At 40.8% G+C, this 14,810-nt stretch overlaps 1 protein-coding gene across 4 annotated transcripts in view; it reads left to right on the top strand.

The window, feature by feature from the left end:
- DIP2C (disco interacting protein 2 homolog C) overlaps positions 1-14,810 on the top strand; it is a 316,217-nt gene that overhangs the window by 178,989 nt on the left and 122,418 nt on the right. For all 4 annotated transcript variants that reach the window (XM_040546127.1, XM_040546128.1, XM_040546125.1 and 1 more), the window contains one exon: positions 4,454-4,564. In XM_040546127.1, coding sequence (XP_040402061.1) covers positions 4,454-4,564 — 111 coding nt within the window. The remainder of the gene's footprint in view (positions 1-4,453; positions 4,565-14,810) is intronic.

The raw sequence follows: 14,810 nt of genomic DNA, 5'->3' as shown, positions 1-14,810 counted from the left end.
GTTTAGAGTCCTGTATCCTGGCCTAGGTCTCTTTTTCAAAATGGGAGCTTAGCTTAAGCACCGTCTTGTAGACACCTAAATATAGGTGTCTTAATCTGCAAGCTGAATCCCACATTAGCGGCATTAGATAAATGAACTAATACTTACATTAAAAGTATGGCTGTTAGCTCCAGTGCACCTTCTAATGCTTATGTGTAATGTGAAGAGCACAAAGCACTGATTTCTCATCCTTTTATGTAAAATAACTGTGTTCCAGGCATGTGTTTTTACTATATATTTTGCTGAAATTCTTCGTAACTAGTAATGGTTCTTTCAGTGGTGCTAATTATACTTACCTTTCAAAGTCCTGCTATCCACAAGGCTGCAGAGGACTATGGCATTATTAAGAATGATGCTAGTTTGACAGTGACTGGGATTGTGTCTATCTACAGGCCACTGGAGTGACACTGTCCTTTCTTTAATGAAAGTCATTCATTGCTCTGCTGCCTCCTTAAATTTAGGAATTGATCCAAGTATGAATTCTCAAAGCCCATTACGCCACCACTTCCACTGATCCCCAAACACGTTTCGTTGAAGCTGTACTTCAACAGGCATTAGCGCTTAACTCACGGAACCTGTGTGCTGGCTGTGAAAGCCATCAGTTTGGGGGTTTTAGTTATGTTCAGAATTCCAAGTGAAAAAAGGATGCTTGTTACTGCACTGTATTGCCAGAGCCTTCATGGAGGTGAACAGTTCTGCTGTTAACACCGCTTCGCTATTTATGGCAACACTTTACTGACTTGATGGTATTCATTAGTCTGTATGGCTTTCACTCCTACCTATCACTCAGAAACGGCAGCGTGTAGGTTCTAGCTGTTGCGTACCTTGTCTTGCACCATTGGGGGTGCAGGTGCAGGACAGAGAAGGTGCGGGTCCCTGCGGTGCTGGGCAAGTCCTGCTCCAGCCCTTTCAGTAAGGAGCTGTCACCAGGTTTCTTACTGTCTCTCCAAATGCTCTGTGTTTTCTCACGTCAGGGAATTTAATACAAAGAGAGGTCTCCCCACAGGTGGCTAATGCAGAGCTTCTACCTGTCACTGCAGAGTTAACTTGGGTAAATCGGAGAACCAAGTACACGTCTGGCTCTGTGTTTGGCTAGAGGTTTATTTGCTGGTTTTATATTTATGGGAAAGTGGGAAGTAAAGTCACCAAATGATCCCCAGACCTCACAAAAGTAGAGGGTATTTATTACTCTCATGTAGTTTGCTGTGGCCTTAAATGAATACCAGCATAGGATGTTGGGGCTGTCTCTTTCCTAACTGTTAAGGAAACTAACTCCCTGTCACTGGTCGTATCAGAAGAGACTCACTTAAAAATATACTACATACATACAAAGTAGGATGAAGGTAAACTAATGTAAAGTATCTGAATTTTAAGATTAGATGAGAGATTTCTGTGTCTGTAGTAAGGACAAGTCTCTGTGGGGAGCTGGAGGAGGGAAGAGCCTACCCCAGAGCGGCTCAGCCTGTGGTGTTAGCCGGCCGGCCGGCTTCCTGCTGCCAGCTGCAGTACCAGGCCCAGAGCCTGCGCCTACCCTGCATGCCCTGCCTTCTCTGTGAGGCGCAAAAGGGCTTTGTTCTCTGCCTGAGGCAACTGGGGTGTCTCATAGCCAAATGGCCAGCAGAAGGAAAACAAAGGCCTCAATGTACTTTGTCCAACAGGTCTACCTGAAAGGTCTGCCTGCTACAGTTGTGCATCTCCCTGGTGCTTTTCCTCACAATTTAATTCCCCTCAGTGTTTCTAAGGCCTGCAGCTTTCTTGTTGGAAGGATGCATTTAATCCACTTTTTCTCTATAGTCATGCTGTACTTCAGTAGCAGCAACTAATGGATTTTTGCGTGCTCTTGTCCACGTGCCATTGCCCCACACGAGCAGTTTGCCACGTGAAGTTGTGGCACAGCTTTCTTCACCAAAACCCTGTAACAATTTTAGGTGCATGATTTGGCTGTGTTTTTTCAGGATTTTTGTAAGTGTATGTGATTTTCAGAAAGTATCTCATTGCCATAAAAAAAGATTGGCAATATGGATAAGGACAGAGATTTGGTTATAATCTTGTACAGACTGAAGCATAATTTTCTGAACATTTTCAATCAAGATTAGTTTAACTGATAATTTTAATGTTTGTTGTTAGTGTTATATTTGTGGTTCCAGGGTGACCCAGTAAAGAAAGAAAAACACTACATGTACAAATGAGGAGAAAATTCAGAAAAAACAAAAACAAAACAAACAAACAAAAAACACCACAGATTTCTTCTGATTATTTCAGTGTTCAGAAGTTACATTCACATACTTTCAAGAATATAAAGACTTGAGAGAAATTGCAGATTACTGTAGTGAAATTACACAGTACTGTAGTATGGAGACAGAGCAGTTCAATGAAGACATTTTCTTTGAAGTAAGAGTGTGAATTATTAATTGCAGTATGAGTAAAAGAAAATTTATGGATTCACTCTGTCTTCTGTGCATCTATGAGATTTTACTCCAAGTACATTTTCTAGCCAACCAGGTATTTCTCCACAGAATCAAGGCAGACTTAACATTTCTGATATCCTAAAGATTTTAGAAAAGCTGTATTCTCAGTTCTGTTTCTGCATCACAAAGAAATAAGTGTACAAAGCCAACTTTAAAAAAATGATTTTAAAATAGTCCATTGAAACAATTAAGATTCATTGAAGTCAACGTAACAACGTAACATTTTTGTTGGTCTATATTCTACCTAAAAATTCTTGTTTCCAACTCATATCCAACCCCAATAAGCAAGCATTGAACAATTCAGAAATAGTAATGGAAAGTTTTTACATTGTTTTAGTAGAAAAATATAAACATATTTTCCAAGCATTGTTTTATTGAATCCAATTTCAATTTTTTAATCATTCATTTGAACTTAATTATTAATAATTTAATTAATGAGTTTTAACAGATCTTTCCTACCATCAACCCTAAGTGCAGAAGCCATTTTTACTTCTGTTCCTACAGTTAACACATGGTGTGTAACTGGTTTTTAAAGTCAAAAAATAATAAGCCAAAAATAAAAGGCAAAAGAATGAATTTCATTTCTTTATGATCTCTTGTTTTTGTTTTTGTTATTTTTTTTTCTTTGTGAATCATAGTGCCTGATGCTCTGCTTTATTAGACCTACGCTGTAAGCATAGCTTACTGTGTTTGTTTACTCAGGTTCTTCTGTGAGAGAACAGGGTGCATATTATGCCACTATTACAAATTTATGTTTGCTTTCTTTTCCTATTGTTTGTTTGAATTATCCTGCTTAAGTAACTCACTTCACTTTTCTCGGGAAGTTGTGAAGGAAAATTAGTTTCTGGAGGTGTTTATATATGTTCACAGAATCACAGAATCGTCTAGGTTGGAAGAGACCTCCAAGATCACCTAGTCCAACCTCTGATCTAACACTAACAAGTCCTTCACTAAACCATATCACTAAGCTCAACATCTAAATGTCTTTTAAAGACCTCCAGGGATGGCGACTCAACCACTTCCCTGGGCAGCCCATTCCAATGCCTAACAAGCCTTTCGGTAAAGAAGTTTTTCCTGATATCCCACCTAAACCTCCCCTGGCGCAACTTTAGCCCATTCCCCCTCGTCCTGTCACCAGGCACGTGGGAGAATAGACCAGAATAGAGAATAAAGAATGTTGTTGCAGTTATAGCACTACTATCTTTGAAGGATCCTTCAAGAAAGTGCCTATTAAAAAAATTAAGGAAGAGGGATGAATACAAAATTTGAACCTTACATACTGGCTTTTTAGACCTGGCATGCAGAGATGCTGCAGGTATGTATTATAAGGCTGAGTTATTTTAATTGTTTTGCCAGAACAGATTACTATTTCAGCCTGTTTTTAGAACAGTCATTGCTTACTTTCTGGCCCTTGGTAGCTGAAAATGCCCATAGATATTGAATAGTACTCTTCCCACCAATGATGTAATATACATAGGTTAATATTGTGTTGTCATCAACTGATACCATCTAACTGGATGAGGTTTTAGAGAAGCATTTATTATACACACTGGCTAAATCTTAGGAAATGTTTTTAACCATTTTGCAGGAAAGCTTCCAGATCCATTGCAATAGTATCTGCCTTTATTAGCATATTAAAATATTTCCTGAATATTACTTCTTGAAAGGTCACCTGCTTGGAAAAAAATCCTCCCCAAACTTACAGGCTGTGTGCTCTTCTTATGTAGTGTATGATCTTGGATAAAGCTTATCTTATTAGAGAACCAGGGATATAAGCACACCAGAGAAGCTGAGCAGTGGCAAGTACTGTTTAATCAATTGTCATGACCTGGTTTAGCCACTGAATAGTCATTTTCTACTTCTAGTGTAGTCTGAGCTCCTCCTCACTGTTAAGGTTCTGGAATTCCATGAGGATGATACATTTTTTATTTTTTTTATTAATGCAGGGGTGGACCAGGCATTACCACAAGAACGTCGAACTCCTGTTACTCCGTCCTCTTCCTCTCGATATCACCGTCGCAGGTCCTCAGGGTCACGGGATGAGCGCTATAGATCGGGTAAGTAGAACTGAAAACTAGAGAATTGGAATGAAAAATAGAAATGGCTGGTTCTTTGCTTTGTCTTGTTTAAAAGAATTCTGTTGTAAACTCTTATAATACCTACACATGGGAAAAATTAATTGTACAAATGTGGAGACACTGTCCAAGTGTACAGGGGTGGAGTTGCAAAGCCAAAGCATATCTGGAATTGCATCTGGCAAAGAATGTGAAGGTAACAAGAAGGGCTTCCGTGGGCCTGTAAGTAGCAAAAGGAAGAGTGGGGAGCATGTGGGCCCACTGCTGAATGAGGCAGAGGACTGGGTGACAAAGGACATGGGAGGCCACAATACTTAATGTCTTTTTTTGCCTTGGTCTTTACTGGTAAGACTTGCCTTGAGGAATCCAAGGCCCCAGAGACCAGTGGGAAAGTCTCGAGGAATGAAAACCTACCCCTCTGTGAAAGGGGATTAGGACAGGGAATGTTTAAACAAACTGAACATGTACAGGGCTGTAGGACATGATGGGATTCACCCACAAGTGCTGAGGCCAATGTCATTGTGAAGCTACTCTTGATTCTCTGAAAACAAGTGTCACTCCTGCCTTTGGGAATGGAAAGAAGGAAAATCTGGGAAACTACAGGCCAGTCAACCTCACCTTGATATCTGAGAAAGTGGTGAAATAAATAATCCTGGAAACTGTTTTGGGAGATATGAAAGACAAGGAGGTAATTGGGAGTAGTAAGCGTGACCTTATGAAGTTCCCTCGTTAGGTTGGTCAAGCCATGATGACTATCCTAATAGCTACAACAAGATGACTACCTTGGAGGTTGAGGGAAGAGCAGTGGATGTTCTGTGCCTTCATTTTAGTATGGCTTCTGACAGTGTCCCCCGTAGCATCCTCACTGCCAAACTGGTGAAGTATAGACTAGATAAGTATAGACTAGATAAGAAGACAGTGAGGTGGACCTAAAACTACCTAAACTGCTGAGCTCAAAGGGTTGTGATCAGCAGCACAGAGTCTAGCTGGACGCCAGTCACTAGTGGTGTTCTCTGGATAAATACTGGCTCCACTACTGCTTAATAGCTTAATTAATGACCTTGAAGGTGAGATAAGAGTGCACTCTTCCCACATTTGCAGATGATACCAATCTGGGAGGAGTGATTGACACACCAGATGGGGGTACTGCCATTCAGAGGGACCTCAGTAGGCTGGAGGAATGGGCAAACAGGAATTTTCTGAAGTTTGAGAAAGGGAAATGCAAAGTCCTGCACCTGGGAAGAAATAATCCCATGTACCCAGACAGGCTGGGAGCTGACCAGCCGGAAAGCAGTTTGGCAGAGAAGTTCTGGTGGCCATGCACTGTCATGACAAAGAAGGCCAACGGTCTCCAAGGCTTCAGTAGCAGGACTGCTGGCAGCAGACTGAGGGAGGTGATCCTTCCTCTCTGCTCAGCAACGGTGAGGCACATGTGAGGTGCTGGGTTCCCCAGTACCAGTGCAATACGGACATGGTCAGACTCGTTGTACTGACAAAACTGGAAAGTTATAGAGAACTCCTTATTAACCCTTTTTCAACATATCACTAGTTCATTCCATTAGTCGAAAAGCTTACCAGTCTGATATAAAGGAAAATTAATGATAAATGTTAGCAAAGAACTTCGTGTATATCCAGACCATCCCGATAAATCTGAAAATTTCCTTCTCATTGAAACCTGGGGTTCACACTGTAGATGCCAACACTTTTTTTTATTTGAATAATGGTTGTGTGATCTGCATAATAACTCCTTGCCATATAAACTTCTAGAAGCTTCCCCCACATCATACTGAAAATTGTCTACACAGTGCTTTTAAGCAGGTAGAAATTCTGTTCTTGGAACTGTCTAATTCATGGGTGTGCAACCCATGGTCCTCAAACCTCCACGACGTGACTCTTCAGAGGAGTTCTGTTAAAAACATTTGTATTTGACTGTGTGTTGGAAGTAGTCTGCTTGAGCTGTGCTTGCAATTTGTAAACTAAGAGATGAGTCAGTTTGGGGATGGGCAAGGAGACATCACGCACATCTTCTCTGTGTGCCTCTTCTGATACCCAAGGAGTGCTCTGAGTTGCTGTTGCTTCTTCTTGCTTCCAGTCGCTGCCTGCTGTCCTAAAGGGAAGGCATGAGAGAATAATTTAATTATCTGTGCTTAGGGAAGTAGCGCAGAGAGGAAGGGCCAAAAGATCATCTGCCAATCTTACATATGATCTGTCAGTCCCCGTCAGTGTTGGATTCTGCCTCCTTCTGACCCGTTCTTGTTACCCTGCTCCTGCTACTCCTCATGTTTTTGAGCAAACCCCTCAGTTTCTACATGTGTTCAGAAACACAGACTTGGGAACTGCTCTTCAAGCTAGCACATTACCCCTTTCACATGCTACTTCCAAACTCTCCTTTGCTGTGGGGACTCCGAACCCTTCTCCCTCAGAAGAGTTCAGCCATGGCTTATGTGCTGATCGTCATGCTGATCAGCTTGCCGTGCTGATCAGTTCTGTCTCACTGTTTTGGATGTGCTTGTGAGGGTGTGGAAAGCCTTCCTTCTCTGCTGCCTGTCTATCCAGCTATTGTCTTTATTCAAGCAATCCCAGCTTTAGGGAATTTAAAATCTTATTCTGGGTTTGCTCACTGAATAGCACATAAGATTTAGGACTAAGTGTTGTAATAATATAGGTAAATAATAAATATATTAGTTGTGTTGCTGAAAGGAAGAGTATGGAATTCAGCATGAAGGCTTGCTTGTTGTTACTGGAGGAGTCTAATCTGAGGAGAATGAGGATTATGCTGTAAATTCAGATCTCCTTTGTAGCTCTGAAAATGTCCTTGGTGTTAAAACTGGAAAGTTTGATGGTATTTTGGGGGCTTATGTCAGGGCTTTGAATTCCTGCATTGACTGCTGTATAACATGACTCCTCAGCAAACCACCAAGCTCTCCAGCAAATTGGTTTGAACAGCTACCAAGAATTGATTCGCTCAAAAGAAAACTGTACATAGCGAATGTCAGCACAAGTAAATGTAAACTTCCATTTCAATTGTGAGAAGTTATCAAATCGTCATCTTTACATTTAGTTTTTGAAGAGCCTTGCTAAGATGGAATTCAATGCTCCCATTTTGAATTATACTATCCCCTTCTATGCATTGCCCCTCTGAGATCAGAAGTTCATTTCTTTCTTAGTTTCATGACTCTATTACTGCCAGTTAGAAAATTGTAAGTCAATTTCCTTCTGGTTGTCTTGTCTTCAGACTCAGATTTGCTTCAGTTTGAAGCCTTTGTTTAGCCTGTTGTTTTGCTGTGCTTAATACTTCAGCATCTCTGCTCTGATCATACTGTGATTATTAAATCCTAGCTGTTACCCAGTTCCAGTGCTTGTTATCATATTTGGCACATCTTCTTGGAAAGGCCCCAAAACAAAATGAATGTGCAGTCTTTAACAAATAAGTAATTCACTTCTAGGAAAACATTTCCCTTCTTTATTTTTTTTGCACAATTTATTTCAATTAACATCTGAAAACTAATCCTCTACTCAAACTCTGATCAAAGTCCTTTTCTGTCTCTTCTTTTTAAAGTTTTCCTAATTGGAAGTCTGACATCCCTGAAAATCATCCAACTCTCCTTCCATGTCTTTGCTTTTCACATAAATTTAGATGTCAGCAAAGATTGTTTAATGAACTCTCTTTGGAGACTCAAAATCATTGCTGCCACTAATATCACCTTCAACTTATGCTCTCTTATTATGGAAAATGTCAGACTGTGACATTTGAAATCCCTACCTATTTTCCCATTTCAGTCTTTTTTATTATTATTATTTCATTAATGTTTTAACAGAATTTTTAGCACTATAATTTTGAAAACCTGGTTTCTATGATTTTTCTATTCTAAATAAAATTGACTCTGACTTTATGGAAGCTATGTTGTTGGTAAATGTTCATAGCACATTCTGTGTTTTAAGATGATTTGATTTTAGAATTCAACCTACATTGGGAATGTAGTCTAATTTCTTAAAACCAGACAGTTTTAAAAATTCCTTGCTCCTTCTTCATATATGGGAAGTGATACTGAAATCATTATGTTCCAGGATGTCATCTTCTTTGATCATTTTCCAGATGCCTAAAGAAATAGATAATGCCATAAGTTCAGTAATTGAATCAGTGCAGGGTTCAGCTATATTATTTACTTTATACAAATACAGCAACTAGTTTAGCTGATGTTATTTCAAAAAGATTTTTGGTTTGTTTACTACTAAATACAAAAATTCACTATTTACTCACTCAGTATCTGAAAAGGTTTGCCAAACGTAGAACATGGCAATGTTTTCCTCTTAGCAGCTGCTGTTCCTTAGCCCATGCCTGTGCTATAACACTATCTGGGGGCTCAAGCTGGCACTGAAGCCAAACGTTCATGTAGGTTGGATCACTAGTTTTTGCCAAAAGGCTTTTCTGGCCAGTGGCTTTTCAGGCAAGAAAAAACAGTCAAGGGAAAATTGACTCGTTCTTGACTTGTGCCTCTATCTGCAGAATAGATGTAGGCATCTGGTTTGATCTGGCTCAAGTTACGTGACTCTGCAAAATCAGACACAGATTTAGAAACAGAATAGAAATAGTTCAGCCGGAAGGGACCTTCAAAGATCTTCAAGTCCAACTGCCTGACTACTTCAGGGATAATCAAAGTTAAAGCGTATTAATGAGAGCATTATCCAGACACCTCTTGAACACTGACAGGCTTGGGGCATCAAGCACCTCTCCAGAAAGCCTGTGCCAGCGTTGGACCACCCTCTTGGTGAATAAATTTTTCCAAATGTCCAGTGTGAACCTCCCCTGGTGCAGCATTGTGTTGTTCCTGCACATCCCGTCTCTGGTTATCAAGGAGAAGAGGCCAGCACCTCCCCAGTGTATGAAGAGTACTAAGTTAGTAATGGCTGTGTAGATGTAGCCACAGTTGGACATACAGCTTTATTTCCTTAAAGCAGTTTAGAAACAGGGTTTCTCAGCTTCTTTTGGAAGCTGCATATCCATGGGTTTGGTATGGTATGTTGAGATAAGGAAGGAGGAGTTATGACAGGGAGTAAACAAGTGAGAAACCTCAGTGGCTTAACTTTCATGGTCTTACTGTGTTGTCTAAATGAACTCTGCTAACTCAGTAGTGTACTGAGATTTATAGAGGATGTTGGCTCTACATGTCACTAGAGATCTGTTTGTTCCCTGGTTAACATCCGCTAACCTGCTCCTTCTAACTCTGCAGTCTCTCATAGGAGGAACTGGAGCTTCTGCCTCCATTGTTTAAAAGCCATCATCCAGGCCATCCTGCTCTTAGAGGAATGGTCTTGCTGACGTACTGCTTAAAGTGGTGATCTGTAAGCTGTCCACAGCGTAACCCTGAATTAATACTGCTACTTGAGTTTGACCCAGTGTCAGTGGCTTTCTGTGCTGATTGAAGCAGAGCTTGGCTCTACTGCCACATAAAGGCTGCAGCTCAGTACAGCAGCATCTGCTGCTGTGGCAGTTCGTAATGAAATACCCCATAATTAAACTGGGCAGATCCTCTCAACCAGAAAAGCTTTTCTTGATCGCGAGAATCTCCATCAGTTCTGCGTTTTCCAGCCAGTCATGGCTGACATGGTTCAGAGAACAACTCTCTTGCGGAGACCTTCAGCACCTATTTTAAATCCTCTCCAGAGAACAAGTGTGTTATCTTCCCTCAGCCAGGTGTTGAGTACATGGAGAAATAAACGGTCAGGTCCTTAACAACTTCATTTTTACAAAGGACTCCCCTGTGGCCTTTGGATTATGCCAGAGCAAAAATCCTCAGTTCTCCATCCCAATGCTGAAAACCAGGCACCTCCCTGTGTGCCAGAACCTGTCTTTCACAGTGTCCACAGCTGTTGTTTGTCAAGGAAAAAACAGAAAAAATATTGCATAAGCACACAAAGGTATGCACCAATAAAAATTAGAAATTTAAAAATTCCATCATTAAATGATAGGGAAAGTTATGTAGTATGTTCAAATGCACATGTATGTGTTAGGAATGAGATAGCCTCTCTTGGCTCTTTGATTTCTGCTGTAGAATTCTCCTCTGATGAGATGGGAATATGACAGATGGGTTGGGCCAAGTTTATGAAGTCCCTCGTTTCTCGTGAGGTCTCCAAGAGGCCTTGAAGATGGCCAATGTTTTGCATCACCTGGAGCAACTTTAGCACTTAAGGAAAATGAGACCAGTGAGACCTGATTTTTGCAGATGTCAGAAATGATGTGGGAAGTAGGAGTGTAGGTGAAATTGCACCGCTCCTGTGTCTCGGGGTGCACGTTATCCTGGAGCAAAGACCAGCAAACGAGAGCACGTGTGCTACATGCACCACATGGACAGAGCTTAAAAGGCACACAGTGGATGAGCACAGGGCTGGGAGCTGAGAAACAGAGTGTTTTGAGAAAGACCATACATGAAATAGCACCTCTCAGCTGGTATCATAGAGGAAAGGTACTGCTGGAGAGGTGGTTGTGGTACCCTGACTCTTGGGAGCGAGGATCTCCCTTCTTCCACCCACTTGTGGTGAATTTTTCCCCATACATTTAACCTCTGAAGATGAGAAAGAAAAAGTGCACCGTTCTTGGAGGGCTGCCAACCCCTGCCCCAGAGATTCCACCACTGCAGAGAACAGTTCATTTTCCAAGCTCACTCAGGACTTCTTTTAAAAGACATCTTAATATGGGAGATTTGGGGAGATATTGCCAAAACAAATGCATCCCAACTACAGCTCTGTCCCAGCTCACATTCCTGAGCCACCTTTCCCACACTGTGCTTCAACAGGGAAAAGACTGAACAGCTTATACTGAGCATGAGATCATTAAACTTCAAAACAAATCATCCCAAGATCAGTTCGAGGGGCATTTGAAATAAGGGAGCTAGCAATGAAACAACGTTCCCTGTAGACCCTGGTCCTAGAAGAGGAGTTGGCAGCAGACGCTGGGTAGCTGAGCTGCTCTGCTCTGTCAGCTTCGATACATGCCTTACCACGTGTTTGTCCTCACTGACCATGAGGTAAGTGTGTGTATGACCTACAGCAAAGGTTGCTGACATTTTGCATGTTTACAGCTTACCTCACAGTGATTCTGAAATATATGGATAGCTTATATTTGCATTTTTGAGAGGGTATTCAAGATCTCATTTTGTAGTCTTTCTAGAACTGAAAAGGAAAAAGTGAAAATAGCAGACAAAACTCAATTATTTTAAGAGAATGTAAAAGTTGCAGTGTATGGTAGAGGGATGGAATGAGAAGATACGAGGAATTATTTTTATTGAACCATTATCATTTAACATCACTCCAGAGAATAAGGAGGGACAGAAATCTGATGAATGTACTATGTTTCAAGGCAGGACCGCATATGTATATTAAGGTCGTTTATCATAAAACCAAAAATTTATTAACCCTTCAGATGAGTGAGGGATACTTGGAAAAGTTAATTAATGAACCTGTCTGTAGGAACACTTACTCAGGAATTAATTCATCTCCTATTTGATTTAGCTTGCTTATGAACTTAATTTCAACCTACAATTCAATCAGGGCAAAAAAAAAAAAAAAAAAAAACAGGTTGAAAGCAAATTTTTGCAAAGATGTAATTTATATGACCATGTCCTTGCTTTTGACCCAGCAGAAAAATTTGTAAGGATAATTGCAGAACTCTTGAGGAAAATTACTCAAGGATCTCCAGAGAGAAACAAATAGAAAGTTGATTTACTTCAGATTGCATAATAAGGGGGCCTGAGATGAAGTCACTATGTGAAGCTGACTTCCAGATTGCATTACAAATGAGATAATAAATAAATGGAGGGATGGAAATTATTAGTGGGAGTCTTGCATGTTTTTTATTTCACTTATGATTAGAGTTAATATAATTTTAAATCTCAGAGTTTAGAGAAAAACATTTTAAAATCAACTTTATTATAATACCTGAAGACTCCAAAGCAAAAACTGTGCCTTTCAGCAAAACTAGCAGTGGAGTCATAAAGAGTTCAGCCTTTTAGTTCAGTTTTTGTATCCTCTGCTTCAATTGTGTAACTTGTTTATTTCACTGTCTGTCCATAAATCTTTCCCAACCGTGTGTTCAGCTTTTACCTTCCTTTCACCCAGAACTGTGGATTGCCACTACTGCCATCTGAACTGCAAAATGATAGCCATGATTTTTGTCTTCAGAATTAAGTTTCTGAGCGCATGGGAACATACATTTCCAGTTGCTTCGTATGTGCCTGTAGTTATTCAGCAGCAGCTGAAGGATGCATGAGCATGGTGCAGCCCTCTGCAGAGTGCCCAGAGTGAAGTTTCCCACACCAGTGAAGTTTCTTTGCTGCAGCATCCTAGAAGAGCGAGGTCTTTTTCGTGGCATATTCGTGGGAGTGCAGATGTTTTCTAAAATGCTGACATTTCATCGTAAAAAACTGTGCAGGTCAACAAAACATGATCCAAATTCATGGCAAGTCATCAGAACGTTTCCTTGCATATCCATGTATCTCCTGTTCCTAGTAAAACGAGAGACCCACTATTAACTGGGTTAATAATGGGTTTACAACATCCCGAAGACTGAAACTTACACACTGAAACTGTTTCCTGACATGTAAGCAACAGTCTATTTCTGTTCGTAACCTCCACAGCCCTCATATAAATGTCTTATTAGAGCAGATGTTCCTGCGTTCAGTTGGGTATTCACCGTGTTGTGAATACCATATTTCAGAATTAATGGCACACCTGCTTGCAGCTGGAGAGAAATTAGGTGTCACTGTTCGGGCTGTGTGCTTTTCTATCTTAATGCCCGGAGATATTGTGAAAGTATTCTGACACTGCTTCATTATAGCATCACCCACAGCAAAGATCCATTGTTATATGGACTCACTTGCTTTCACATTCCTAGGGTGAGATGATTTTCCAAGGGCTGATCTGTGTTGGATGAACACAGCAATTTTTATGAAATCGCTTGCCCTGAAAATAGAGTCAGTGCTGTCAGCCCAGGACAATCGAAAGACAAAGCCTAACTGTAATCTGTTCTGATGATACCACATTTACCGTGTCTTACCCTATTTAGTGTGTCCTGATTGCATTTCCAGTAGATGTAGCTACCAAATTATCTCTACTCAAAGTATTTACAGGCCACGTATTAGGAAATGAATTCTCAGTATATCCTTCGTTTCCATGGTAGCTACAACAAAGGTCTGATTAAACTCATAAGAGACTTTCATGCTTTCAAATACTAGTTTCCTGTAAGGCAGCGATTGCCAACCTTTCCCCTGTATAATTACCAGCATGCTGTTGCTAAACTTAGCATTGCCTTATCTAGAATTTTTAGCCAAAATTCACCTTTGATCGTGAGTGTTGGTGGCCTTTGGGAGGCCGGTTTCCCATAGGATTGGTTGCCTCCCTGTAGTAACTCAGCTCTTACAAGTCTGCTGCACCGTGTGGTGGCGCAGCAGTCACTGCCCTTGCTCTTCTTGCCCCCTGCAAGCTGCCTCTTTCTGCCTGTTCCTACAGCTGTGTCCCTTGATGCAGCCCCAGGTGCTGGCCTCTCCGAAACAGAGACGTATTTGTGTTTTCACTCGTTTGTTAAATGTCTGACTTCAGGGCTGATCCTCTACCGCGGTATAAATAATACATAAATATGTATTATGTGTACATAAATAACCTCTTATTAAAAATCGGTTGGCATTCTAAACTCATTAGCGCAGAGCATCAACCTTCTTGATCTTAATAATCTGCCATCCTGTGAGCCAGTCGGTGACGTTTGAGGCCGAGCCCATAGAAGCAAAGATGTTAGACCTTCTCGAAGTCCTTGGGCCTGTCCTGCTCCCACTCGTATCAACACCTTAGCAAGAATTGGCTACTAAAGTAAAGGAAGAAAGAGTTTCCAAAGGAAAAAAAAAAAAAAAAAAGGGGGACAAACAGATGAAAGGCATGAATTCAGATCACACCTAGGTAAGGTATGTCTCCCAGCAGTTTTATTCTCTCGGGGTAAGTTCCCTGAAGGGAGGGATGAAAGTGTCATTACTTCAGAACTGGAAAACCAGGCTGTAGGAGATGATCAGAATCCTGTTCTGATCAGAATCCTACATCTGTACAGCAAAAAATAGGCAACAGCTTGTTGTCCCCTGTTTGTGTTTCTTAAACATCTGGTGATTGAGTATCAAAAATATCGTTTTTTTTCTCATAGCAGGAAAGCAAGCAGAGTAACATAGAAACATCAAGGCTCTATTATTAC

Source organism: Cygnus olor, chromosome 2, assembly GCF_009769625.2.
Source record: "Cygnus olor isolate bCygOlo1 chromosome 2, bCygOlo1.pri.v2, whole genome shotgun sequence".
NCBI classification, from domain to species: domain Eukaryota; kingdom Metazoa; phylum Chordata; class Aves; order Anseriformes; family Anatidae; genus Cygnus; species Cygnus olor.
The sequence above is the reverse complement of the archived record's forward strand: the minus strand, read 5'-3'. Positions and strand labels throughout refer to the sequence as shown.